The 25,214-nt window shown below is 54.8% G+C and overlaps 1 protein-coding gene across 1 annotated transcript in view; it reads right to left on the reverse strand.

The window, feature by feature from the left end:
- Window positions 1-25,214, reverse strand: part of LOC132808907 (SHC-transforming protein 1-like) — a 145,040-nt gene that overhangs the window by 39,212 nt on the left and 80,614 nt on the right. The window contains exons 2-3 of the mRNA XM_060822323.1: window positions 23,419-23,501; window positions 6,610-6,813 (exon numbers count right to left, since the gene is read on the reverse strand). Coding sequence (XP_060678306.1) covers window positions 6,610-6,813; window positions 23,419-23,430 — 216 coding nt within the window. The 5' untranslated portion in view covers window positions 23,431-23,501. The remainder of the gene's footprint in view (window positions 1-6,609; window positions 6,814-23,418; window positions 23,502-25,214) is intronic.

A 25,214-nucleotide genomic window follows, 5' to 3' on the forward strand; every position in this document is an offset into this window, starting at 1 on the left:
CACCCACTCCCTCAGCACTGACCCTCCCACAGCACCCACTCCCTCAGCACTGACCCTACCACAGCACCCGCTCCCTCAACACTGACCCTCCAACAGCGCCCGCTCCCTCAACAGTGACCCTCCGACAGCGCCCGCTCCCTCAACACTGACCCTCCGACAGCACCCGCTCCCTCAACACTGACCCTCCGACAGCTCCCGCTCCCTCAGCACTGACCCTCCCACAGCTCCCACTCCCTCAGCACTGACCCTCCGACAGCTCCCGCTCCCTCAGCATGACCCTCCCACAGCACACACTCCTTCAGCACTGACCCTCCCACAGCACCCACTCCCTCAGCACTGACCCTCCCACAGCGCCCACTCCCTCAGCACTGACCCTCCGACAGCACCCACTCCCTCAGCACTGATCCTCCCACAGCGCCCACTCCCTCAGCACTGACCCTCCGACAGCACCCACTCCCTCAGCACTGACCCTCCCACAGCACCCACTCCCTCAGCGCTGACCCTTCCACAGCGCCCACTCCCTCAGCGCTGACCCTCCCACAGCACCCACTCCCTCAGCGCTGACCCTTCCACAGCGCCCACTCCCTCAGCGCTGACCCTCCCACAGCACCCACTCCCCCAGCACTGACCCTCTGACAGCACCCACTCCCTCAGCGCCGACCAACTCCTGATTACAGCTGATAAAGACGCCTCGGTGGGAGACATTACCCCTGGGCGCTCATTCGCCTCATGGGTACAGTCTGGCAAGAGTGGGAGATGGATCTACTACAATGCCCCTTGCAGTTGAACAGCATGCATGGCAGGAACAGCATGGGTAGCGCACTGACCTCTCGCCTATCAACCGAGCATCGATTGCTCTGAACGCTGTTATAGCGTAGGTCCAGCGACTGCCACAGAGGGGAGAGCTGGCTGGAGATGTCAGCGTGTTGTTGGGGAGTTCAACGCAAGGCATAGCCCTCTGCAAATCAGGGGCCTGGCCCACTCTCAGGCTGAGGGCGTGGGAACTGTCATATACCTTCAGAACCTCCCTCGCGTTCAAAAAAAAAACACAGTGCGCTGCTCGAATCTCGGGCGACCAAGGGGAAAGGCCGGCAGATGGAGGCAGACGAGCAGAGAGAGATAGCGTGAATATTCACGTTGGCCAAACATTTGTGGAGAAAATTCGTCAAACGGAATCTGTGGAACTCATTCCCGACCAAGCCAAGTCGTTGAGAATATTTTAAGATGGAGACAAGATAGTTCCTCATTGTGAGGGACTTGAAGGGGACAGGGAGGAAGGGCGAGAGAAACACATCAACATGACCAAAGAACGGACCAGACCCGATGGGCCGAATGGAATAATGCTGCTTCTATATCTGGGGACTTTCCGTCTCAGACGGACAACAGAGTGAAAGGGAGAACTCATGGGGAAAGAGGGCAGTCAGATCGGGCAGTCAGATCGGGCAGTCAGATCGGGCAGTCAGATCGGGCAGTCAGATCGGGCAGTCAGACCGGGCAGTCAGATCGGGCAGTCAGATCGGGCAGTCAGATCGGGCAGTCAGACCGGGCAGTCAGATCGGGCAGTCAGACCGGGCAGTCAGATCGGGCAGTCAGACCGGGCAGTCAGATCGGGCAGTCAGACCGGGCAGTCAGACCGGGCAGTCAGACAGCGCAAGAGAAATAAATGAGAATCAGGCTAGAGAGAGTCACACAGAGACAGACAGGGAGGAGGGGACAGGGAGGAGGGGACAGGGAGGAGGGAGGACAAGGAGGGGACAGGGAGGAGGGGAGGACAGGGAGGGGACAGGGAGGAGGGGACAGGGAGAAGGGGACAGGGAGGAGGGGACAGGGAGGAGGGGACAGGGAGGAGGGGACAGGGAGGAGGGGACAGGGAGGAGGGGACAGGGAGGAGGGGACAGGGAGAGTGTGAGTCACAGTAAACAAGGAAAGAGAGAAACACTGTCCTGAAGTGTAATCAGGAAAGAGAAAGCGAGATAGGGAGTGAGGGGCAGAGAATGAGTGTCAGAGAGGTATAGATAGAGAGAGAGAGAGAGAGAGAGAGAGAGAGGACAAAAAGAGAGGGACGGACAGAGAGAGAGAGAGAGGCAGGTAGTGAGAGGGACAGTCTGCAATAGAGTGACAGCTAGTGAGAGAGTCACGGACGGCTCAAGAAAGAGTGAAAGGAAAGCTGGTTAGAGAGATAGGGGGAGACAGGCACGCTGAGAAAGAGAATGAGAGTTACGGGGTGAGACAGAATGAGACAAGAAGACAGGCCAAGCCAGCCGAGCCCCGTCAGGGAGACAGAGCGCATGGCAGACCCGCAGAAGCAGAGGGGGAGCGAGAACAGGATGCTAACTGTGCAGGGAAACAGTGCAGAGCAGTCAGCGGTAATGTTTGTTCACAGTGAGTGCTTACATAGGCACAGCGTCCCAGACCACAGTCTGGACAGAAATCATCGAAGGGAAATAACTGAGGTGGGGGGAGAAACATTTACGGAGGCCGGCTGGGGGCCGGCAGGAAATAGTGGGGTGCAGCGCAGAAACTAGAGGCTAGAGAGGGGGTAAATACACAGGGGCAGGCAAGGAGGCTGTGGGGGGTAAATACACAGGGGCAGGCAAGGAGGCTGTGGGGGGTAAATACACAGGGGCAGGCAAGGAGGCTGTGGGGGGTAAATACACAGGGGCAGGCAAGGAGGCTGTGGGGGGTAAATACACAGGGGCAGGCAAGGAGGCTGTGGGGGGTAAATACACAGGGGCAGGCAAGGGGGCTGTGGGGGGTAATTGTTAAGGTACAGATAAGGAGGCTGTGGGGGGTAAATACACAGGGGCAGGCAAGGAGGCTGTGGGGGGTAATTGTTAAGGTACAGATAAGGGGCTGTGGGGGGTAATTGTTAGGGTAAGGAGGCTGTGGGGGGTAATTGTTAGGGTATAGATAAGGAGGCTGTGGGGGGTAATTGTTAGGGTACAGATAAGGAGGCTGTGGGGGGTAATTGTTAAGGTACAGATAAGGGGCTGTGGGGGGTAATTGTTAGGGTAAGGAGGCTGTGGGGGGTAATTGTTAGGGTATAGATAAGGAGGCTGTGGGGGGTAATTGTTAAGGTACAGATAAGGGGCTGTGGGGGGTAATTGTTAGGGTACAGATAAGGGGCTGTGGGGGTAATTGTTAGGGTACAGATAAGGGGCTGTGGGGGTAATTGTTAGGGTACAGATAAGGGGCTGTGGGGGGTAATTGTTAGGGTACAGATAAGGAGGCTGTGGGGGGTAATTGTTAGGGTACAGATAAGGGGCTGTGGGGGGTAATTGTTAGGGTACAGATAAGGGGCTGTGGGGGGTAATTGTTAGGGTACAGATAAGGGGCTGTGGGGGGTAATTGTTAGGGTACAGATAAGGGGCTGTGGGGGTAATTGTTAAGGTACAGATAAGGAGGCTGTGGGGGGTAATTGTTAGGGTACAGATAAGGGGCTGTGGGGGTAATTGTTAGGGTACAGATAAGGAGGCTGTGGGGGTAATTGTTAGGGTACAGATAAGGGGCTGTGGGGGGTAATTGTTAGGGTACAGATAAGGGGCTGTGGGGAGTAATTGTTAGGGTATAGATAAGGAGGCTGTGGGGGGTAATTGTTAGGGTATAGATAAGGAGTTGTAATTGGGGGACAGTGGATTCTACAGGAGGGGGGTGTAAATGGGGGACAGTGGGCAATCCAGGAGGGGTGTAATTGGGAGGCAATGGGTTATGCAGGATGGGGGTAAATGGGGGGCAGTAGGTAATACAGGAGTGGGTTAATTGTAGGACATTGGGTAATATAGGAGAGGGGGTAATAAGGGGAACAGTGGGTTATACTGGAGTGGGGTAATTGGGGGACAGTGGGTTTTACAGGAGAGAGGGTAATTGGGGGACATTGGGTTTTACAGGAGAGGGGTAATTGGGGACAAGTTATACATGATGGGGGTAACTGGGGACAGTGAGTTATACAGGAGAGGGGGTAATTGGGTGACAGTGTGTTATACAGGAGGGGGGTAATTGGGGGACGGCGGGATATATACGGGAGGGGGTAATTGGGGGACAGTGGGTTATACAGGAGGGGGCTAATTGGGGGACGGCGGGATATATACGGGAGTGGGTAATTGGGGGACAGTGGGTTATACAGGAGGGGGGTAATTGGGGGACGGCGGGATATATACGGGAGGGGGTAATTGGGGGACAGTGGGTTATACAGGAGGGGGGTAATTGGGGGACGGCGGGATATATACGGGAGGGGGTAATTGGGGGACAGTGGGTTATACAGGAGGGGGGTAATTGGGGGACGGCGGGATATATACGGGAGGGGGTAATTGGGGGACAGTGGGTTATACAGGAGGGGGGTAATTGGGGGACGGCGGGATATATACGGGAGTGGGTAATTGGGGGACAGTGGGTTATACAGGAGGGGGGTAATTGGGGGACGGCGGGATATATACGGGAGGGGGTAATTGGGGGACAGTGGGTTATACAGGAGGGGGGTATTTGGGGGACGGCGGGATATATACGGGAGGGGGTAATTGGGGGACAGTGGGTTATACAGGAGGGGGGTAATTGGGGGACGGCGGGATATATACGGGAGGGGGTAATTGGGGGACAGTGGGTTATACAGGAGGGGGGTAATTGGGGGACGGCGGGATATAAACGGGAGTGGGTAATTGGGGGACAGTGGGTTATACAGGAGGGGGGTAATTGGGGGACGGCGGGATATATACGGGAGGGGGTAATTGGGGGACAGTGGGTTATACAGGAGGGGGGTAATTGGGGGACGGCGGGATATATACGGGAGGGGGTAATTGGGGGACAGTGGGTTATACAGGAGGGGGGTAATTGGGGGACGGCGGGATATATACGGGAGGGGGTAATTGGGGGAGAGTGGGTAATATAGGAGAGGGGGTAATTGGGAGGCAGTGGGTTATACAGGACAGTGGAGTAACTGGGGGACAGCAGGTTATACGGGTGGGGGGTAATTGGGGGACAGTGGGGTTTACAGGAGCTGGGGTAATTGGGGGACAGTGGGTAATACAGAAGAGGGGGTAATTGGGAGGCAGTGGGTTACACAGGAGGGGGGTAATTGGGGGACCGTGGTTTATTCAGGAGAGGGGTGTAAATGGGGGACAGTGGGCCATCCAGGAGGGGGGTAATTGGGAGGCAATGGGTTATGCAGGACGGGGGTAAATGGGGGACGGTAGGTAATACAGGAGTGGGTTAATTGTAGGACATTGGGTAATATAGGAGAGGGGGTAATTGGGGTACAGTGGGTTATACAGGAGGGGGGTAATTGGGGTACAGTGGGTTATACAGGACAGGGGGTAATTGGGGGACAGTGGGTTATACAGGACAGGGGGTAATTGGGGGACAGCGGGTTATACAGGAGGGGGGTAATTGGGGGACAGCGGGTTATACAGGAGGGGGGTAATTGGGGGACAGTGGGTTATACAGGAGAGGAGGTAATTGGGGGACAGTGGGGTATACAGGAGAGGGGGTAATTGGGGGACAGTGGGTTATACAGGACAGGGGGTAATTGGGGGACAGTGGGTTATACAGGAGAGGGGGGTAATTGGGGGACATTGGGTAATATAGGAGAGGGGGTCATTAGAGTTCAGTGGGTAATATAGGAGAGGGGGTAATTGGGGGACAGTGGGGTTTACAGGAGGGTGGTAATTGGGAGATAGCGGGTTACAGAGGAGTGGGGTATGTGGGGGACAGTGGGTTATACTGGACAGGGGGGTAATTGGGGTACAGTGGGTTATACAGGAGGGGGGTAATTGGGGACAGCGGGTTATACAGGAGGGGGGTAATTGGGCGACAGTGGGTTATACAGGAGGGGGGTAATTGGGGGACAGCGGGTTATACAGGAGGGGGGTAATTGGGGGACAGTGGGTTATACAGGAGGGGGGTAATGTTGGGTCAGTGGGTTATACAGGAGGGGGGTAATTGGGGGACAGTGGGTTATACAGGAGGGGGGTAATGTTGGGTCAGTGGGTTATACAGGAGGGGGGTAATTGGGGGACAGTGGGTTATACAGGAGGGGGGTAATGTTGGGTCAGTGGGTTATACAGGAGGGGGGTATTTGGGGGAGAGCGGATTATACAGGAGGGGGGTAAGTGGGTGACAGTGGATTATACAGGAGGGGTTAATTGGGAGACAGTGGGTTATAAAGGAGGGGGTAATTGGGGGAGTGGGTTATACAGGACGGGGGTAATTGGGGGACAGCGGGTTATACAGGAGGGGGGTAATTGGGGGAGAGTGGGTTATACAGGAGGGGGGTAATTGGGGTACAGTGGGTTATACAGGAGGGGGTAATTGGGGGACAGTGGGTTATACAGGAGGGGGTAATTGGGAGACAGTGGGTTATACAGGAGGGGGGTAATGTTGGGTCAGTGGGTTATACAGGAGGGGGGTATTTGGGGGAGAGCGGATTATACAGGAGGGGGGTAAGTGGGTGACAGTGGATTATACAGGAGGGGTTAATTGGGAGACAGTGGGTTATGCAGGAGGGGGTAATTGGGGGAGGGGGTTATACAGGAGGGGGTAATTGGGGGAGGGGGTTATATAGGAGGGGGTAATCGAGGGAGAGCGGGTAATACCCAGCGGGCTCTCGGACAGACTCACCCGTACGAGGTAGGAGACGCCGGATCCCATCACCTTGTCGTCCGGGTGGAGCCAGCCTCGAGTTGGCTTGTTCACAAAGCTGCCATGGCGTGTCCACTCGTCACCCCCGAGCTGGCCCCCCTCCACTCGCGTCTTCTTCCCTCCTCCTCCTCCTCCTGCTCCTCCTGCTCCTCCTCCTCCTCCGCAGCCCAGACGGTTCATGTCCTGCCAACGGGGAGAGAAGTCAGGCTCAGCTCCCGAGAGACTGGCCCCTCCGTCGCCCAGGCCCGGCGCTGCTCCCGGGCTGGCCCGCTGCGAGAGCCTCAGTCCCCCTACCCTGGGGAAGAAGGAGCACAGGGTGGTGGGGCTGTCCTCCGGCCCGGGGGGCAGCTCGGCCCCCTGGGCGGGCAGGATGGGGGCCAGGGAGGAGGAGGAGGCAGAGGAGGGCAGCAGCGCCTCCCCATGGGCGGCCTCGGAAGAGTTGTCGTTGTGGAAGTGGCTGTACTTAGACTTCAGCAACAAATCCATGACGGTACGCAGCTCTCAAACCAGCCCCTCTCATCCCCGGTCCACCTCCTGGGTCCGAACCCAGCCCCGTCTTATTCCTCTGCTTTTCCTCAAATTCCCATCGGCCAGGAGCAGCCTGGAGTCTGTCAGAGGAGCAAATGGGGGAGGGTGGGCGAGAGACAGATGACAAATAAGTCTCACCAGTCTGTCACTCACTCACCCAAGTGCCGAATATTTGTCAAGTTCTGAGTCCAGCGATCACAACAAGATTTGGCTGAATATTTGTCAAGTTCTGAGTCCAGCGATCACAACAACATTTGGCTCAATATTTGTCCAGTTCTGAGTCCAGCGATCACAACAACATTTGGCTCAATATTTGTCCAGGTCTGAGTCCAGCGATCACAACAAGATTTGGCTCAATATTTGTCCAGGTCTGAGTCCAGCGATCACAACAAGATTTGGCTGAATATTTGTCCAGGTCTGAGTCCAGCGATCACAACAACATTTGGCTGAATATTTGTCCAGGTCTGAGTCCAGCGATCACAACAACATTTGGCTGAATATTTGTCCAGGTCTGAGTCCAGCGATCACAACAACATTTGGCTGAATATTTGTCCAGGTCTGAGTCCAGCGATATCTAAACAAGCGTTTTGCTGAATTCTGGAGGGATATCCGTTCAGTTCTGAACGCAGACCCTCTAGACAGGGCTCACTTGTTGACAGCAGACTTCCAACCCCCCCGCTCCCGGGAACAGAAGGGAATTCATTGCGAAGATAAGCTAAGAGTCCCACACGCAGAAAGGAGCAACGGGGGGCAGCAGCAGGAGACGCGACGTGCGGGGGTCTGAGAGCGAGAGGGAAAGGGAAGCAGGGCAGGGTCCACCGCTGCCTCGGGGATTTCACGGACTGCGAAACTGTGAGGAGGGGTCTCTGTCAGCAGGGCGAGGGAGGAGAGGTAGGTCGTCCATGCCTCCTGGTTAGGAGATGCTGCAGGCTTCGAATGGGAGGGGAACTGGGCAACACAGAGAGAGAGAGAGAGGGAGGGAGAGAGAGAGGTGGGTGGGGGAAGAAGGAAAAAAATGACAAGCAACTGCTCAAGCATGAAAGAAAGAAGATAGGCAAGAGGGCTTTTAGAACGAGTGTGTGTGGTCATGAATAATTCCGGCAGTGCTCGGCTAATTGCCTCTGGGGTACTTTACTCAATGAGGAGAGACTTGCTGACTCACGCACAACAGTCGATAGACTCCCAGCTCCTCGGGCTTTAGAGAGAGCCAGGCTCCTCCAGAAAGGCCCCAGGGTTCTCAGGCCAGACCTACTTCCGTCTGCCTCCTTGCTTTTCGGTGACATTCTGTGCACAGCGAGGGTTGCCCCCAGCCCCACACACTTCCCAGGGCAGCGAGGGGTGTGTTATAGAGAGAGAGAGAGAGAGAGAAAAGCTCCCTCTACACTGTCTCCCCCCATCACACACTTCCCAGGGTAGGGAGTGTGTCAGAGAGGGAGAGAGAGAGAGAGGGGCAGAGAGAGAGAGAGAGAGAGAGAGAGAGAGAGAGAGAGAAAGAAAAGCTCCCTCTACACTGTCTCCCCCACTACACATTTCCCAGGGCAGCGAGGGGTGTGTTATAGAGAGAGAGAGAGAGAGAGAGAAAAGCTCCCTCTACACTGTCTCCCCCATCACACACTTCCCAGGGTAGGGAGTGTGTCAGAGAGGGAGAGAGAGAGAGAGAGAGAGAGAGAGAGAGTGTAAAGCTCCCTCTACACTGTCTCCCCCACCACACACTTCCCAGGGCAGCGAGGGGTGTGTTATAGAGAGAGAGACAGAAAAGCTCCCTCTACACTGTCTCCCCCATCACACACTTCCCAGGGTAGGGAGTGTGTCAGAGAGGGAGAGAGAGAGAGAGAGAGTGTAAAGCTCCCTCTACACTGTCTCCCCCACCACACACTTCCCAGAGCAACGAGGGGTGTGTTATAGAGAGAGAGAGAGAGAGACAGAAAAGCTCCCTCTACACTGTCTCCCCCATCACACACTTCCCAGGGTAGGGAGTGTGTCAGAGATGGGGAGAGAGAGAGTGTAAAGCTCCCTCTACACTGTCTCCCCCATCACACACTTCCCAGGGTAGGGAGTGTCGGAGAGAGAGTGTGTGTAAATCTCCCTCTACACTGTCTCCCCAATCACACACTTCCCGGGGCAGGGAGGGGGGGGGGGAAAGAGAGAGAGAGAGAGAGAGAAAAGCTCCCTCTACACTGACTCTCCCTATCACACACTTCCCAGGGCGAGGGGGTGTGTTAGATATAGACTAAAGCTCCCTTGACCCTTCCCTCCCCCATCCCAGGGACAGGGACAGCATAGGGTTAGATATAGAGTAAAGCTCCCTTTACACTGTCCCCCCATCCCAGGGACAGGGACAGCGTGGGGTCAGATACAGAGTAAGGCTCCCTTCACACTGTCCCTCCCCATCCCAGGGACAGCACGGGGTTAGATACAGAGTAAGGCTCCTTCTACACTGTCCCCCCCATCCCAGGGACAGAGACAGCACGGGGTTAGATACAGAGTAAGGCTCCCTCTACACTGTCCCCCCATCCCAGGGACAGGGACAGCACGGGGTTAGGCCCTAAATTTGAAGCTTTCCGTTTTTTTAACCATGTGCAGTTCTTGTTGCTCTGTCACAGGAAGGATATTGTTCAACTGGAGAGGGCTCAGGAGAGATTGACCGGGAGGTTGCTGGGAACAGAGGGTTTGAGTTACAGGGATAGGCCGGACAGGAGCCTGAGGGGGTGACCTTATATGGGTTTATAAGCTCACGAGGGTCATGGATAGAGTGAAGAGCCAAGGTCTTTTCCCCAGGCTGTGGGAGTCCCAAACTATTGGGTAGAGGTTTAAGGTGAGAGGGAAACGATTTAAAAAGGACTTGAGGTGCAATTTTCTTTCGTCACGTGTGGGACAGACTTCCTGGGGAACTGGTGGACACTGATAATAGTTATATTGAAAAGACATTTGGATAAGTACATGAATGGGAAAGGTTTGGTGGGATATGGGCCAGGAGCAGGCAGAAGGGACTAGTTCAGTTTGGAATCATGGACATGTTGGGCCGAAGGGTTTCTGTCTGACTTTACGGTGAGGAGGTCCCAGCATTTATAGCCCACCCCAAGGTGCCCAGAGGGTAATAAAGAGTCCACCGCGTCGCTGTGGGTCTGGAGTCACTTGTAGGCCAGACCGGGTTTAAGATGGCTGCTTCCTCCCCTCAGAGGACAATAGTGAACCAAATGGGAATATTTCCAACAATTGGAAGTTGAATGTGTAACCAACTTCTGAGGAAAAAGCCAACTGGAAACAGTTTTTTTTTTATTTGGAAAGGTGTCTTTTTCTTCCTCACAAGACGAGGCCATTTGACCCAGCGTGACAGTACTAGCCCTCCCCCGCCCCTGCAGGAACAACCCTCACCTTCTCTCTCTCTCCTCATCCCCACCTCTGGAGCCCCGCGCACGTCCCTCTGCAGAAAATGATCCAATTGCTGTTTTCATTTCGAAGATTCTCGGTTGCCCCCCGCCCGGCACTCTCCAGGATCTGACCCCACCACGCTGTGAGGTGTCTCACCTCAGGCCCCCCTCTGCCTTCAACGACGAGACGGTTCCGCCATCCAACGGGATCGCGGGCTGCTCTCAGCTCGGCCTTGTCTCCAGGCTCGCTCCCGTCCACCCGTTACCAATTCAAATGAGTCCACCTCCTGAAAATTACTCGATAGATCGACAGAACCCATCTCCCAGGCCCGTTGTCAAGGAAAGGCCGCCAGCACTCTCAAAGATCCATCCCACCCTGGAATGTTTTCCTCCAACCTCTCCCATCGAGGAGACGGTACAGAAGCCTGAACACACGCACAGGCCGGTTTCGAAACAGCTTCTACCCTCCTGTTGTTAGAATACTGAATGGACTCACAAACTCTTAACATTCGCCTGTCCCTGTGTTTTTGTTTTTACCGCTGTTTACCTAATATTTACTCATCTACGCGACATAACTCTGTGATCTGCTCGCAAAACAAAGCTTTTCACTGTGCCTCGGTACACGGGACAATAAATTCAATTCAATTCAACGTCTCTGCACTCTGCGGGGGGGCTGAATCCCACAGATTCCTTTGTGAGGCGTAAGTCCTCCTCAGGCCTGTTTTAAAAATGGCCCCCGCTTATTCGAAAACAACGGCCTATCCTCGGTGGCCCCACAAGGCAAATGACTTCTCCCCACCTACTTTACCAACCTCCCTTCGGATCTTTCCCACCTCAATTAGAGTCATCTCTCGTTCTTTCAAAGGCCAGGGGGTGTGAGCCTAAACGGCTCATTCTCTAGCACTGTTGCCTCACTGCACCAGGATCCCGGGTTCGATTTGTGCCCACCCCCTCGGGTGACGCGCTGTGTGGTGTTTGCACGTTCTACCCACCTCCCACCCCAATCTGTGTGGGTTTCCACCGGGTACTCCGGTTTCCGCCCACGGTCCAATGATGTACGGATTAGGGTGGAGTGGCCATGCTAAATTGTCCCATAGTGCCCAGGGATGTGCAGGTTAGGGTGGGTTGGCCATGCTAAATTGTCCCGTAGCGTCCAGGGATGTGCAGGTTAGGGTGGATTGGCCATGCTAAATTGTCCCGTAGTGTCCAGGGATGTGCAGGTTAGGGTGGATTGGCCATGCTAAATTGTCCCATAGTGCCCAGGGATGTGCAGGTTAGGGTGGATTGGCCATGCTAAATTGTCCCATAGTGCCCAGGGATGTGCAGGTTAGGGTGGGTTGGCCATGCTAAATTGTCCCGTAGTACCCAGGGATGTGCAGGTTAGGGTGGATTGGCCATGCTACATTGTCCCGTAGTGTCCAGGGATGTGCAGGTTAGGGTGGATTGGCCATGCTAAATTGTCCCGTAGTGTCCAGGGATGTGCAGGTTAGGGTGGGTTGGCCATGCTAAATTGTCCCATAGTGCCCAGGGATGTACATGTTAGGGTGGGTTGGCCATGCTAAATTGTCCCATAGTGCTCAGGGATGTGCAGGTTAATTTTTTTTTAAATTACTTACAGTGTGGAAACAGGCCCTTCGGCCCAACAAGTCCACACTGACCCACCGAAGAACAACCCACCCATTCCCCTACATTTACCCCCTTACCTAACACTACGGGCAATTTGCCAATTCACCTGACCCGCACATCTTTGGACTGTGGGAGGAAAGCGGAGCACCCGGTGGAAACCCACGCAGACACGGGGAGAACGTGCAAACTCCACACAGTCAGTCACCTGAGGCGGGAACTGAACCCGGGTCTCTGGCGCTGTGAGGCAGCAGTGCTAACTGCTGTGCCACCGTGCCGCCCACGGTTTCAGGCCATTGACCCAGTCCCACAAAGTCTACCACACCTGTAGGGGCTGCATGGGGTGACAGGGATAGGGAGGGGGTGTAGGGGGCTGGAGGGGGTGACAGAGATAGGGAGGGGGTGTAGGGGGCTGGAGGGGGTGACAGAGAGAGGGAGGGGGTGTAGGGGGCTGGAGGGGGTGTAGGGGGCTGGAGGGGGTGACAGAGATAGGGAGGGGGTGTAGGAGGCTGGAGGGGGTGACAGAGATAGGGAGGGGGTGTAGGGGGCTGGAGGGGGTGACAGAGATAGGGAGGGGGTGTAGGAGGCTGGAGGGGGTGACAGAGATAGGGAGGGGGTGTAGGGGGCTGGAGGGGGTGACAGAGATAGGGAGGGGGTGTAGGGGGCTGGAGGGGGTGATAGAGATAGGGAGGGGGTGTAGGGGCTGACGGAGACTTCCCTGAGCACCAACAACACCGAGTTGATGTGGTTGAGAGTCCCTCAGCTGCAGAGTTTCCAGCAGCCTTGCCTACCTTGGAGCATGCCTCTCTCTCTCTCCCCACCCCAACCCCCCCACCCCTCTCTGTTTCTGTGTCTGTCTGTCTCTCTCTTCCCCCCCCCCCCCCCCCCCCCTCTCTCTCACTCTCTCTCCAACAAACCCTTGCTGTCTTCCATATTTGCTGCCCGTCATTTTTGAACTGCTCTTTAGTGCTCCGGAACTATCCTCAATAACCAGTCAGAAACCTCGGATGCCACAGCATTGCTGTTGCTCGACTAAATTAAATATCACAGTGTCATACAGCACAGAAACAGACCCTTTGGTCCACCCAGTCCCTGCCGACCAGAATCCCAAAGTAAACTAGTCCCACCCTCTGCACGTGGCCCCTATCCCCCCAGACCTTTCCTGTCTGTTTAACCCCGTAACCATACCCACATCCACTCCTTCCTCTGGCCGTTCATTTCACACACAAACTACCCTCTGCGTACAATAATTGCCCCTCGTGACTTCTTTAAATCTTCCCCGTCTCACCTTAACCCTCTATCCCCTGGTATTGGACTCCCCTACCCTGGGGAAAAGACCTTAGCTGCTCACCTTTCTCTGTGCCCCTCACGATTTTATACGGTCACCCCTCAGCCTCCTCCGCACCAGTGAAGAAAGTCCCAGCATCTCCTGATAACTCAAGCTCCCCCCCTCCCTATTCCCGATAACATCCTGGTCAATCTCTTCCGAACCCCTGTCCAGTTTAATAACCTCCTTCCTGTAACAGGGCGACCAGAACTGGACACAGTTCTCCAGACGAGACCTCACCAATGTCCTGTACAACCCCAACGTGACGTCCCCAACTCCTGTACTCAAAGGTCTGAGCGATGAAGACAAGCATGTTATAAACACCTCCTTAACCACCCTGTGATGCAAACTTCAAAAGAATTAAGTGCCCGAACCCCTAGATCTCTCTGTCCTAGTGTCAAGTTCTGTTTGTTCTACCAAAATGTTCATCCAAATTAATGAATGTGACTAATGTCTTGCAGTTGTCCTTAAAATGTACTGTCATTTTGACACAATACTGAAATCTACAGCAACAACTCACAAAATAAAAAGCAACACATCAAGTCCTGGAACAAAAAGCAATGTTCTTTCCTCCCGTGCTTCCAAGCAACAACTCCCCGATGGCCAGTAAACGCAGTAATTATTTGCTTGTGAACAGGCTGCAATACCATTAAAGGCTCTTTCTGATCATGACAGAGCGCCCGGCGTTGTGTCAGGAAGATGGAGGTGGGGAGCAACTCAGGAAGCAGCGTCACAGAAGCATGTGAGTCTAATCAACAGACCTCACCCCCCCAGCCCCCCCACCAAACTTATCTACCTCAGGGACGCCGACTCTCGAGAGGGTTTCAGGGAATATCTCTGGGACACGCACGCCCCATGGCTGACCATTTCAACTTCCTCTCTCACTCCGCCAAGGACGTGGAAGTCCTGGGCCTCCTCCACCGTCAAACTCGAACACCTCCTCTCCCACCTTGGGACCCTCCAACCACCCGACATCAACGCCGACTTTCACCAGTCTCCTCATTCCCCCCTCCCTCCCACCTTATCCCTTCCAACCGCCATCTTGAACCGTCCTACCTGGCCATCTTCCTTCCCATCTATCCGCCCATCTCCGACCTATCACCATCAGCCCTCCCACCAGCATCTACCTTCTCAGCCACCTTCTCCCCCCCATTAAGCCTCCTCTTCGACTCTCAGCCCCCTTCTCCGATCCGCCACCTCATGTTTCCAATGAAGGGCTTATGCCCAAAACGTCGACCCTCCTGCTCCTCGGATGCTGTGTTTTTCCAGCACCACACCCGACTGTCTCGCTACGCAAGATCTCAATCTCCTCCACCCTCACTGAGTGAACCATGGAGAGGAAAGAGGCAGAATTCCCCGTCAAGATGGCGACCCTTGTGGTTGGCATCTCCAAAGTGCATCTTTATCCGCACGGGGTCACCGCAGGTGAGATTGGCCGAGCCGCGGATGGGATTCCGGGTGGCGTGGTTTGGGGATGGCGCTGAGATTCATAGCGTGACGGACTGTGAAGATAGGGGAGCTAAGATCGCAACAGGATTTGATCCGATTGGGCCCAATGGGAATGGCGGATGGAGTGCAGTTTGGATAAATGCGAGGTGTTGCATTTTGGTCAAACAAACAAAGACAGGACTGACACACTCAACGATAGGGGTCAGGGAGAGCGGCGCTGGAAAAACACAGCCGGTCAGGCAGCATCCGAGAGGGAAGGAGAGTCGACATTTCGAGCATAAGCTCTTCATCAGGGCCGTTGGGTTGGGTTGTAGAACAGAGAGACCTAGGGGGTTCAGGGACAGAGTTCCTTGAACGTGGTGTCACAGGTAGGCAGGGTGGTAGAGAAGGCGTTTAGCATTGAGTGCAGGAGTCCGGGCGCAATGTCCCAGTTGCTTAGGACATTGGTCGGGACACATTTGGAGTAATCCTTCCAATTCTGGTTGCCCTGCTATAGGATGGATGTCATTCACCTGAAAGTGATACAGAAAAATCTCACAAACCACGTTCTTAAGACTGGAAGGTTTGTGTTATAAGGAGAGGGGCTTGCCTTCCCTGGAGCGTCGGAGGTTGGTCGGTTATTTAAATGAAAAACGGCCATGGGCCCAACACTCATGCCTGCCTCTTACAATACATCCTTTGTAAGTCTTTCCCCTCTCACCTTCCACCTCTACCCTCCAGCTTTGGAATCCCCCTATCCTAGGGAAAAGACCAATGGCTATTCACCTCCCTGTGATCTGCTAAACTTCTGTCTCACACTGTTAGGCCAGCTTGGCATCCAGGCGGCTAGCTCTTCCTGAATCCCACATGGTCTGGTGGCTCAGTGGTTAGCACCGCTGCCTCGCAGCACCTGGGTCCCGGGTTCTAGCCCAGCCTCGGGCTACTGTCTGCGTGGAGTTTGCACATTCTCCCCCTCACCCAGCGTCTGTGTGGGTTTCCTCCGGGTGCTCCGGTTTCCTCCCTCAGTCCAAAGATGTGAATAGGCCGTGCTAAATTGCCCATAGTGATAGGCGCATGAGTATGGAGTAGTTGAGTGGGTCTGAGTGGGTTAGTCTTCGGTGGGTCGGTGTGGATTTGCTGGGCCGAAGGGCCTGTTTCCGCACTGTAGGGAATCTAATCTAAGTCTCGAGGAATTAAGGGCTACGGGGAGAACGCTGGTAAGTGGAGTTGAAATGCCCATCAGCCCTCGATTGAATGGCGGAGTGGACTCAATGGGCCGAATGGCCTTACTTCCACTCCTATGTCTTATGGTCTTAACCAGTCCGCCATGGGGAATCACGTCGATCGCTTCAGTGGAGATGTTCCAATTGGATCAGCTCCAGTAAACTACAATCCTTCGAAGGGTTCGAGTGAGGAATGAGATCAGGCCATTCGAGCCTGACATTTGACAAGATGGTGGCTGGTTTCATCCTAACCTCAACTCTACGTGCCCTCATTTACCGCTCCCACCCCCGCACCCGGTAATCTTTCGTTCCCTGAACATTCCCTCCTCCTTGGAAAAAAAAGACTCCGCATCCTGTATTTTCTGAGGACGTAATTCCAAAGAATCCACAACCTTCTGAGATAACAGAACGTTTCCTTGTCTCTGTTTGGAATGGGCGACCCCTTATTTTCCGACAGCGACCTGCCAATTGTCCCACGAGGGGATCTTAAGACGTTCCAATACAGTCACCTCTGACTTTCCTGAACTCCACCGTCGTCACACAGCACGGAAACAGTCCCTTGGGCCCAATCCGTCTGTAATCCCAAACTAATCTAGTCCCAAACCAGCCCCACTCCTGGCCCACATCCCTCTCCCATTCATGGACTTTTCCGAATCACTTTTAAACCTTGTAACTGTACCTGTGTACTTCCTCTGGATGGACATTCCACACACGAACCACCCTCTGTGTCAAAACGCTGCCCCTTGTGCCCTTTTGAAGTCTGTCCCTTCTCACCTTACACTAAAAGAGACCTTTTTTCACACAGAGGGTGGTACGTGTATGGAATGATCCACCCTAACCTGCACATCCCTGGGCACTATGGGACAATTTAGCATGGCCAACCCACCCTAACCTGCACATCCCTGGGCACTATGGGACAATTTAGCATGGCCAATCCACCCTAACCTGCACATCCCTGGGCACTACGGGACAATTTAGCATGGCCAATCCACCCTAACCTGCACATCCCTGGGCACTATGGGACAATTTAGCATGGCCAACCCACCCTAACCTGCACATCCCTGGGCACTATGGGACAATTTAGCATGGCCAATCCACCCTAACCTGCACATCCCTGGGCACTATGGGACAATTTAGCATGGCCAATCCACCCTAACCTGCACATCCCTGGGCACTATGGGACAATTTAGCATGGCCAACCCACCCTAACCTGCACATCCCTGGGCACTATGGGACAATTTAGCGTGGCCAATCCACCTTAACCTGCACATCCCTGGGCACTATGGGACAATTTAGCATGGCCAATCCACCCTAACCTGCACATCCCTGGGGCACTATGGGATAATGCCTCTGCTGAACACCACAACGCAGGCTCCAAGGCGCTTCAGTTGACCACAAGATCGTGAAGGGGCGCTATTTGAATGCAGGTCGTAATAAACGCCAGGCTCACCTGGAGCTTGGAGGTACCTGTGTATATCGGTTAAATAAGTGTGCTGGGAGTAATTCCGGGATGCACACTTTGCCGTGGTCCTGTGGGTGGGATTTACGTTCGGAAAAACTGCATTTGTAGAGCGCTCTGCACATCCCGGGGTTCCCCTGAAGCAGCCGGAGAGTTGGTGCTCTTCCTTTTCAGGTACCATCCCCACCCCCCTCCCGGGGAAAAGCAGCCACCCTGGGTGGGGGGGGTCACATCGTCATTCCAATAACACGCCAAGATCTGGCTGTCTCTCACAGTGTGGGGGCCGGCTGTCCAAATTACTGCATTGCAATAGCGACCCGAGTCATCGGGCATTGAAGAGTGATTGCTTGACCTCAGCCAATGGAAGGAGCTGGGTTGGGGGTTGGGTGGGGAGTGCTCTGCTGATGTGAAAAGCTGTACATATCACAGGGCCTGTGGTCTCTGCTGATTTCCTACACCACTGCTGCAGTGTAGCCCATTGCTTCTCTGCTGAAGATGTGCCTTAACAGCTCAGCAACACACGGTCACTTCAGTAACTCACCGCCATCCCTTCACCCAACACCATCCCGCCCCAACTTGCAAAGAACCACAGCAGGGTCTGTCAGCAAACCTTTAACCCTCAGCTACCCAGGGATCCAACAGCACTACAGACCAACACCTTGTTTTTAAAGAGTTACCTCACAGAGGGGAGAGAGAGAGAGAGAGATGGGAGGTAGAGAGAGAGAGAGATGGGAGGTAGAGAGAGAGAGAGAGATGGGAGGTAGAGAGAGAGATGGGAGGTAGAGAGAGAGAGAGAGAGATGGGAGGTAGAGAGAGAGAGACAGAGAGAGAGAGAGAGAGAGAGAGAGAGAGATAGAGAGAGAGGGAAGTAGACAGAAAGAGAGAGAGAGAAAGAGAGAGATGGGAAATAAACAGAGAGAGAGAGAGATGGGAGGTAGACAGAGACAGAGAGAGAGAGAGATGGGAGGTAGACAGAGAGAGATGGGAGGTAGACAGAGAGAGAGAGACAGAGAGAGAGAGAGAGAGAGAGCGAGCGAGAGAGAGAGAGTGAGCGAGAGAGAGAGAGAGAGAGAGAGAGATGGGAGGTAGACAGAGAGAGAGAGAGAGAGAGGGAAGTAGACAGAGAGAGAGAGAGAGAGAGATGGGAGGTAGATAGAGAGAGAGAGAGAGATGGGAGGTAGAGAGAGAGAGAGAGAGAGAGAGAGATGGGAGGTAGACAGAGAGAGAGAGAGAGAGAAAGAAAGAGAGAGAGAGAGAGAGAGAGAGAGATGGGCGGTAGATAGAGAGAGAGAGACAGAGAGAGGGAAGTAGACAGAGAGAGAGAGAGAGAAAGAGAGAGATGGGTAGTAAACAGAGAGAGAGATGGGAGGTAGACAGAGAGAGAGAGAGAGAGAGAGAGAGGGAAGACAGAGAGAGGGAAGTAGACAGAGAGAGAGAGAGAGAGAGAAAGAGAGAGATGGGAAGTAAACAGAAAGAGAGAGACACACAGAGAGAGGAAGATAGACAGACAGGGACAGAGACAGAGAGTGAGAGGTTGACAGAGAGAGAGAGAGAGAGAGAGAGAGAGACAGAGCGAGAGAAAGACAGAGAGACAGGTGGAGAGATTAAGGAAGGGAATTCCAGTGCTGAGGGGCCAAGGAGGCAACGGTGACAGGCTGGAAAGGAGCAGGATGTGGGAGGGGGCAGGTCTGGGGGAGAACAGGGGTCCGAATAAGTCAGAGGCCAGAGGGGTATAGGGGCTGCAGGGGGTGACAGAGGTAGGGAGGGGGTGTAGGGGCTGGAGGGGGGTGACAGAGATAGGGAGGGGTGTAGGGGCTGGAGGGGGTGACAGAGATAGGGAGGGGGTGTAGGGGGCTGGAGGGGGTGACAGAGATAGGGAGGGGTGTAGGGGCTGGAGGGAGTGACAGAGATAGGGAGGGGTGTAGGGGCTGGAGGGGGTGACAGAGATAGGGAGGGGGTGTAGGGGCTGGAGGGGGTGACAGAGGTAGGGAGGGGTGTTCGGGGCTGGAGGGGGTGACAGAGATCCCTTGAACAAACAGAGGTTGATGAAGAGCTAACAATCTGTCCGCATCCAGTTACTGAAAGAGTTAATCTCCAGGAGTTGGGTTTGTAAATATTTGCAGGAACCAGCGCCCGCCCGTGAACATAGGCCAGGACTTAACTGGGGGATGGAGGCTGACTGGCTGCATGGGAGCAGGGAAGGAGGGAGAGACACGGGCAGAGAGAGAGAGAGAGAGAGAGAGAGGGTGGGAGAGAGGCGGGGGAAAGAGAGGGAGGGGGGAAAGAGAGGGGGAGGGCGGGGGAAGAGAGAGAGTGTGAGAGAGGCGGGGAAAGAGAGGGAGGGGGGTGAAGAGAGGAGGAGGGCAGTGGAAGAGAGAGAGAGAGGGTGGAAAGAGGTGGTGAGAGAGAGAGAGAGACAGACAGGGAGGGGGCGGGGGGTAGAGAGGGGGTGGTAGAGTGAGAGGAGAGAGGGGGAAGGGGAAGAGGGGGGGAAGGGGTGAAGAGAGAGAGGGTGAGAGATGGGGGAAAGAGAGAGGGGGAAGGGGGAGAGAGAGGTGGGGGAAGAGAGAGGGAGGCAGAGAGAGGGGGCACAGAGGGAGGAGAGGGGGGGGAGAGAGAGAAGGGGGCAGAGAGAGAGGGTGAGAGGGGAAAGAGAAAGGGGGAAAGAGAGAGAGGGGGAGGGTGGGAAAGAGGTGGGGAAGGGGGGTAGAGAGAAAGGGGGCAGAGAGAGAGAGAGAGAGAGAGAGAGAGAGAGGGAGGGAGGGCGCAGAGAAAGGGGGGCAGAGAGGGGGAGGGGGAGTGGGGGAGTGAGAGAGAGAGACAGAGGCAGAGACAGAGAGTGTGAGACAGAAAGGGAAAGTGAAGATTTGTCTTTTGAACTGGAGACAGTAATGCGGAGGTGGGTGTTACTGGATAAACATTGGGATGGGGTGAAAGGTCATCGGGGGGAGAACACGGGCCAATCAGAACAGCCACGATGTGCTGGAACGGCAGAGGGGCCGAATGGCCTGCTGTGCCTCTGCTCAAATGTACCTCTAACATGGAATACATAGAAACGAGGAGCCTGGTAGGCCATTCAGCCCATCGAGCCTGCTCTCCCATTCAGTGGGACCATTGCCCATCCCAGGTTTCCATGTTCATTCCCATGCAGCTCACTGTCCCCCCCCCCCCCTCTCGTCCGTTCCCTTCTCCGAGTGGGAACAGCTTCTCCCTGTCGGCTCTGTCGCCCCCACCCCTCATGATTCTGGAAAACCTCCATCAGATCTCCCTTCTCTCTCCCGGGGCGCAGAACAGTCCTTCAGTCTCTCCTCATCCCTGGAACCGTTCCTGTAAATCACTGCCACGCTCTCTCTCTCTCTCTCTCCCCGTCTCTGACGCGTTGATGCCTTCCCCATGATGTGTCGCCCCCCCCCCACGACTCTACGCCACGCTCCCGCTGAGCCCCCGTGCGCGTATCGATCGCCGTTTCTCGGACGTACCCAGCAGCCCGGCCTCCACTTCCAACCTCAGAGTAATGCAGCGCCTCGGGCCTACACCTTATCCTGAACCTGTCACCCTTCCGGTTCAAGACTTTTGTCAGAGAGTCACACGGGTGTACAGCACGGAAACAGACCCTTCGGTCCAACCTGCCCATGCCGACCCAGATATCCCAACCCAATCTAGTCCCATTCGCCAGCACTTGGCCCATATCACTCCCATTCCTGAAGAAGGCTTTATGCCCGAAACATCGATTCTCCTGTTCCTTGGATGCTGCCTGACCTGCTGCGCTTTTCCAGCAACACATTTTCAGCTCTGATCTCCAGCATCTGCAGTCCTCACTTTCTCCTCATCTCCCTCCAAACCCTTCCTATTCATGTCCCCATCCCAGATGCCTTTTAAATGTTGTCATTGTACCAGCCACTTCCTCTGGCAGCTCATTCCACACACGCACCACCCTCTGCGTGATAATGTTCCCCCTTACGTGCCTTCACATTCTTTTCCCTTTCACCCTAAACCTATGCCCCTCTAGTTCTGGACTCCCCCACCCCAGGGGGAAAAGACTTTGCCTATTCACCCTATCCATGTCCCTCATGATTTTATAAACCTCTAGAAGGTCACCCCTCAGCCTCCGACGCTCCAGGGAAAACAGCCCCAGCCTGTTCAGCCTCTCCCTGTAGCTCAAACCCTCCAACATCCTTGTCAATCTTTTCTGAACTCTTTTCAAGATCCACAACGTGCTTTCTGCAGCAGGGAGATGAGAATTGACCGCAGTTTCCCAACAGTGGCCTCACCTATGTCCTGTCCAGCCGCAACATGACCTCCCAACTCCTGCACTCAATGCTCTGCCCAATAAAGGAAAGCATACCAAACGCCTTCCCCACTATCCTCTCAACACCACCCCTCCCCCACCCTGCCAGCCTGGGGGAATTACCCTTCCTGTATCTAATCTGTCCAGCCCTGTTCGGCATTGCAATGAGATGCCCTCCTCCCATCCTCCAAGGAATGCAGGTCCGAGTTGAACACATTCCTCTTCATAAAACAGCCCTGCAGTCCCCAGCCAAGTGGGGACTGCACTCCATCTCCAGCACTTACATCCTCCCTGTGGCTGAGATACCAAAACTGCACACTGTACTCCGGCCGCTCTCTCACCAAGGCCCCCATGGAACTGTGGGTGGCACGGTGGCTCAGTGGTTAGCACTGCTGCCTCACGGTGCCAGGGACCCAGGTTCGACTCCCTCATCGGGGTGTGTGTGTGTGTGTGTGTGTGTGTGTGTGTGTAGTTTGCACATTCTCCCCCACTGTGTCAGCATGGGTTTTTCCTCCGGGTGCTCCAGTTTCCTCCCACAGTCCAACAATGTGCAGGTTAGGGTGGGTTGGCCATGCTAAATTGTCCCATAGCGCCCAGGGATGTGCAGGTTAGGGTGGATTGGCCATGCTAAATTGTCCCATAGTGTCTAGGGATGTGCAGGTTAGGATGGATTGGCCATGCTAAATTGTCCCGTAGTGCCCAGGGGTGTGCATGTTAGGGTGGATTGGCCATGCTAAATTGTCCCATAGTGCCCAGGGATGTGCAGGTTAGGGTGGATTGGCCATGCTAAATTGTCCCGTAGCGCCCAGGGATGTGCAGGTTAGGGTGGATTGGCCATGCTAAATTGTCCCGTAGCGCCCAGGGATGTGCAGGTTAGGGAGGATTGGCCATGCTAAATTGTCCCATAGTGCCCAGGGATGTGCAGGTTAGGGTGGACTGGCCATGCTAAATTGTCCCATAGTGCCCAGGGATGTGCAGGTTAGGGTGGACTGGCCATGCTAAATTGTCCCGTAGTGCCCAGGGATGTGCAGGTTAGGGTGGATTAGTCAGGGGTAAATATAGGGTGGGGGTGGGTGGTTTGCTGTTCGGAGGGTCGGTGTGGAGTTGTAGGGCCGAAGGGCCTGTTTCCACAGTGTGCTGATTCTAACCGCCAACCCTACTTACATCCCCCTGCAATTACAAAGTACGGACAGAGAACTGTGGAAATCAGAAAACCATTGGAGAAACTCAGCAGGCCTCCAGAGAGAGAAACACACGAGTGAACGTTTCAGGTCCTGCAACCACCGTTGTTCCTCTCGCAACGTCCCGTTCGCCTGCCGAATTTCGGGATGGGCGAGGACTCGTTCGAGTCCTCAGTGAGTGGGAGTGACTCTCTGCCGAGGGCACTCTGGGATCGGGCACCGCCCATCGCAGGGTACCCTGCCTCCAGTCTCTGACCCGATGCCACTGAAGTTCCAAGATCCTTTCCCTTTCCTGTTGAGTCGCACAATCGCCACCACCAGTCACCTACGACCCACCACCAGAGCAAAGGTCAGGCTTACCACATATTCCATCTCCCGCACGGCTGACTTAACCGACTGGGCCCAGGGACCAGACACACTGCAATCTTCATCCAAAAACCAACCTAAGCCAGTAACAGACTGGGTTAAATTGGGCAGATCAGAGAAAACCACACGAGCAGTCACAGTTACACTCCCCATCCCCGCTAGGCCCGGGATCTCCAGCAGCGTCCCACTACCGCCCTCAGTTAAACTCTGGCCTGTAGAGAGAGAGAGATAGAGCTGGCGGGCAGATAAACTGAGCCAATTCCGACTGCAGGGCTCCTAGCGTCCGCCCGATCCCTCGGCCTACCACCCGCCGATTGGTTCTGGAACAGCCACTCTGAAGCCAGGGCACAGGCTGCACTGAGATGTCACAATCCAAGGCATTCGGAACGAAGCCTTCTAAATTAACATGTCCCAGACTAAGGCGCTAAGAACCAATGGGTCTAGAACCATAGCATCGCATTCCAAGGATTCTAGAACAAGGTGGCTAATTCCAAAGAGTGCAGAATTAAGGCATCTGGAACCAAGGGGGTCTACAGCGAATGAGTCCAGAGCCAAACCATCTAGAATCAAGGGGGTCTACAGCCATTGAGTCCAGGACCAAACCATCTAGAACTAAGGGGTTTTACAACCAATGAGTCCCGGAACAAACCATCTAGAATCAAGGGGTCTACAGCCAATGACTCCAGGTCCAAACCATCTAAAATCAAGGGGTACTACAGCTAATGAGTCCAGGAGGTGCAGTACAGAGGGAGTGCTGCAGTAGTTAGAGGTGCAGTACTGAGGGAGGGCTGCAGTCGTTAGAGGTGCAGTACTGAGGGCGGGCTGCAGTAGTTGGAGGCGCAGTACTGAGGGAGTGCTGCAGTAGTTGGAGGTGCAGTACTGAGGGAGCGCTGCAGTAGTTGGAGGTGCAGTACTGAGGGCGGGCTGCAGTAGTTGGAGGCGCAGTACTGAGGGAGTGCTGCAGTAGTTGGAGGTGCAGTACTGAGGGAGAGCTGCAGTAGTTGGAGGCGCAGTACTGAGTGAGTACTGCAGTAGTTAGAGGTGCAGTACTGAGGGAGTGCTGCAGTAATTGGAGGTGCAGTACTGAGGGAGTGCTGCAGTAGTTGGAGACGCAGTACTGAGGGAGTGCTGCAGTAGTTTGAGACGCAGTACTGAGGGAGAGCTGCAGTAGTTGGAGGTGCAGTACTGAGGGAGTGCTGCAGTATTTGGAGGTGCAGTACTGAGGGAGTGCTGCAGTAGTTGGAGGTGCAGTACTGAGGGAGAGCTGTAGTAGTTGGAGGTGCAGTACTGAGGGAGTGCTGCAGTAGTTGGAGACGCAGTACTGAGGGAGAGCTGCAGTAGTTGGAGGTGCAGTACTGAGGGAGCGCTGCAGTAGTTGGAGGTGCAGTACTGAGGGAGTGCTGCAGTAGTTGGAGGTGCAGTACTGAGGGAGTGCTGCAGTAGTTGGAGACGCAGTACTGAGGGAGTGCTGCAGTAGTTGGAGGTGCAGTACTGAGGGAGTGCTGCAGTAGTTGGAGGTGCAGTACTGAGGGAGTGCTGCAGTAGTTGGAGACGCAGTACTGAGGGAGTGCTGCAGTAGTTGGAGGTGCAGTACTGAGGGAGTGCTGCAGTAGTTGGAGGTGCAGTACTGAGGGAGTGCTGCAGTAGTTGGAGGTGCAGTACTGAGGGAGAGCTGCAGTAGTTGGAGGCGCAGTACTGAGGGAGTGCTGCAGTAGTTGGAGGTGCAGTACTGAGGGAGTGCTGCAGTAGTTGGAGGTGCAGTACTGAGGGAGTGCTGCAGTAGTTGGAGG

This window comes from Hemiscyllium ocellatum (genome assembly GCF_020745735.1).
Source record: "Hemiscyllium ocellatum isolate sHemOce1 chromosome 50 unlocalized genomic scaffold, sHemOce1.pat.X.cur. SUPER_50_unloc_3, whole genome shotgun sequence".
NCBI lineage: Eukaryota > Metazoa > Chordata > Chondrichthyes > Orectolobiformes > Hemiscylliidae > Hemiscyllium > Hemiscyllium ocellatum.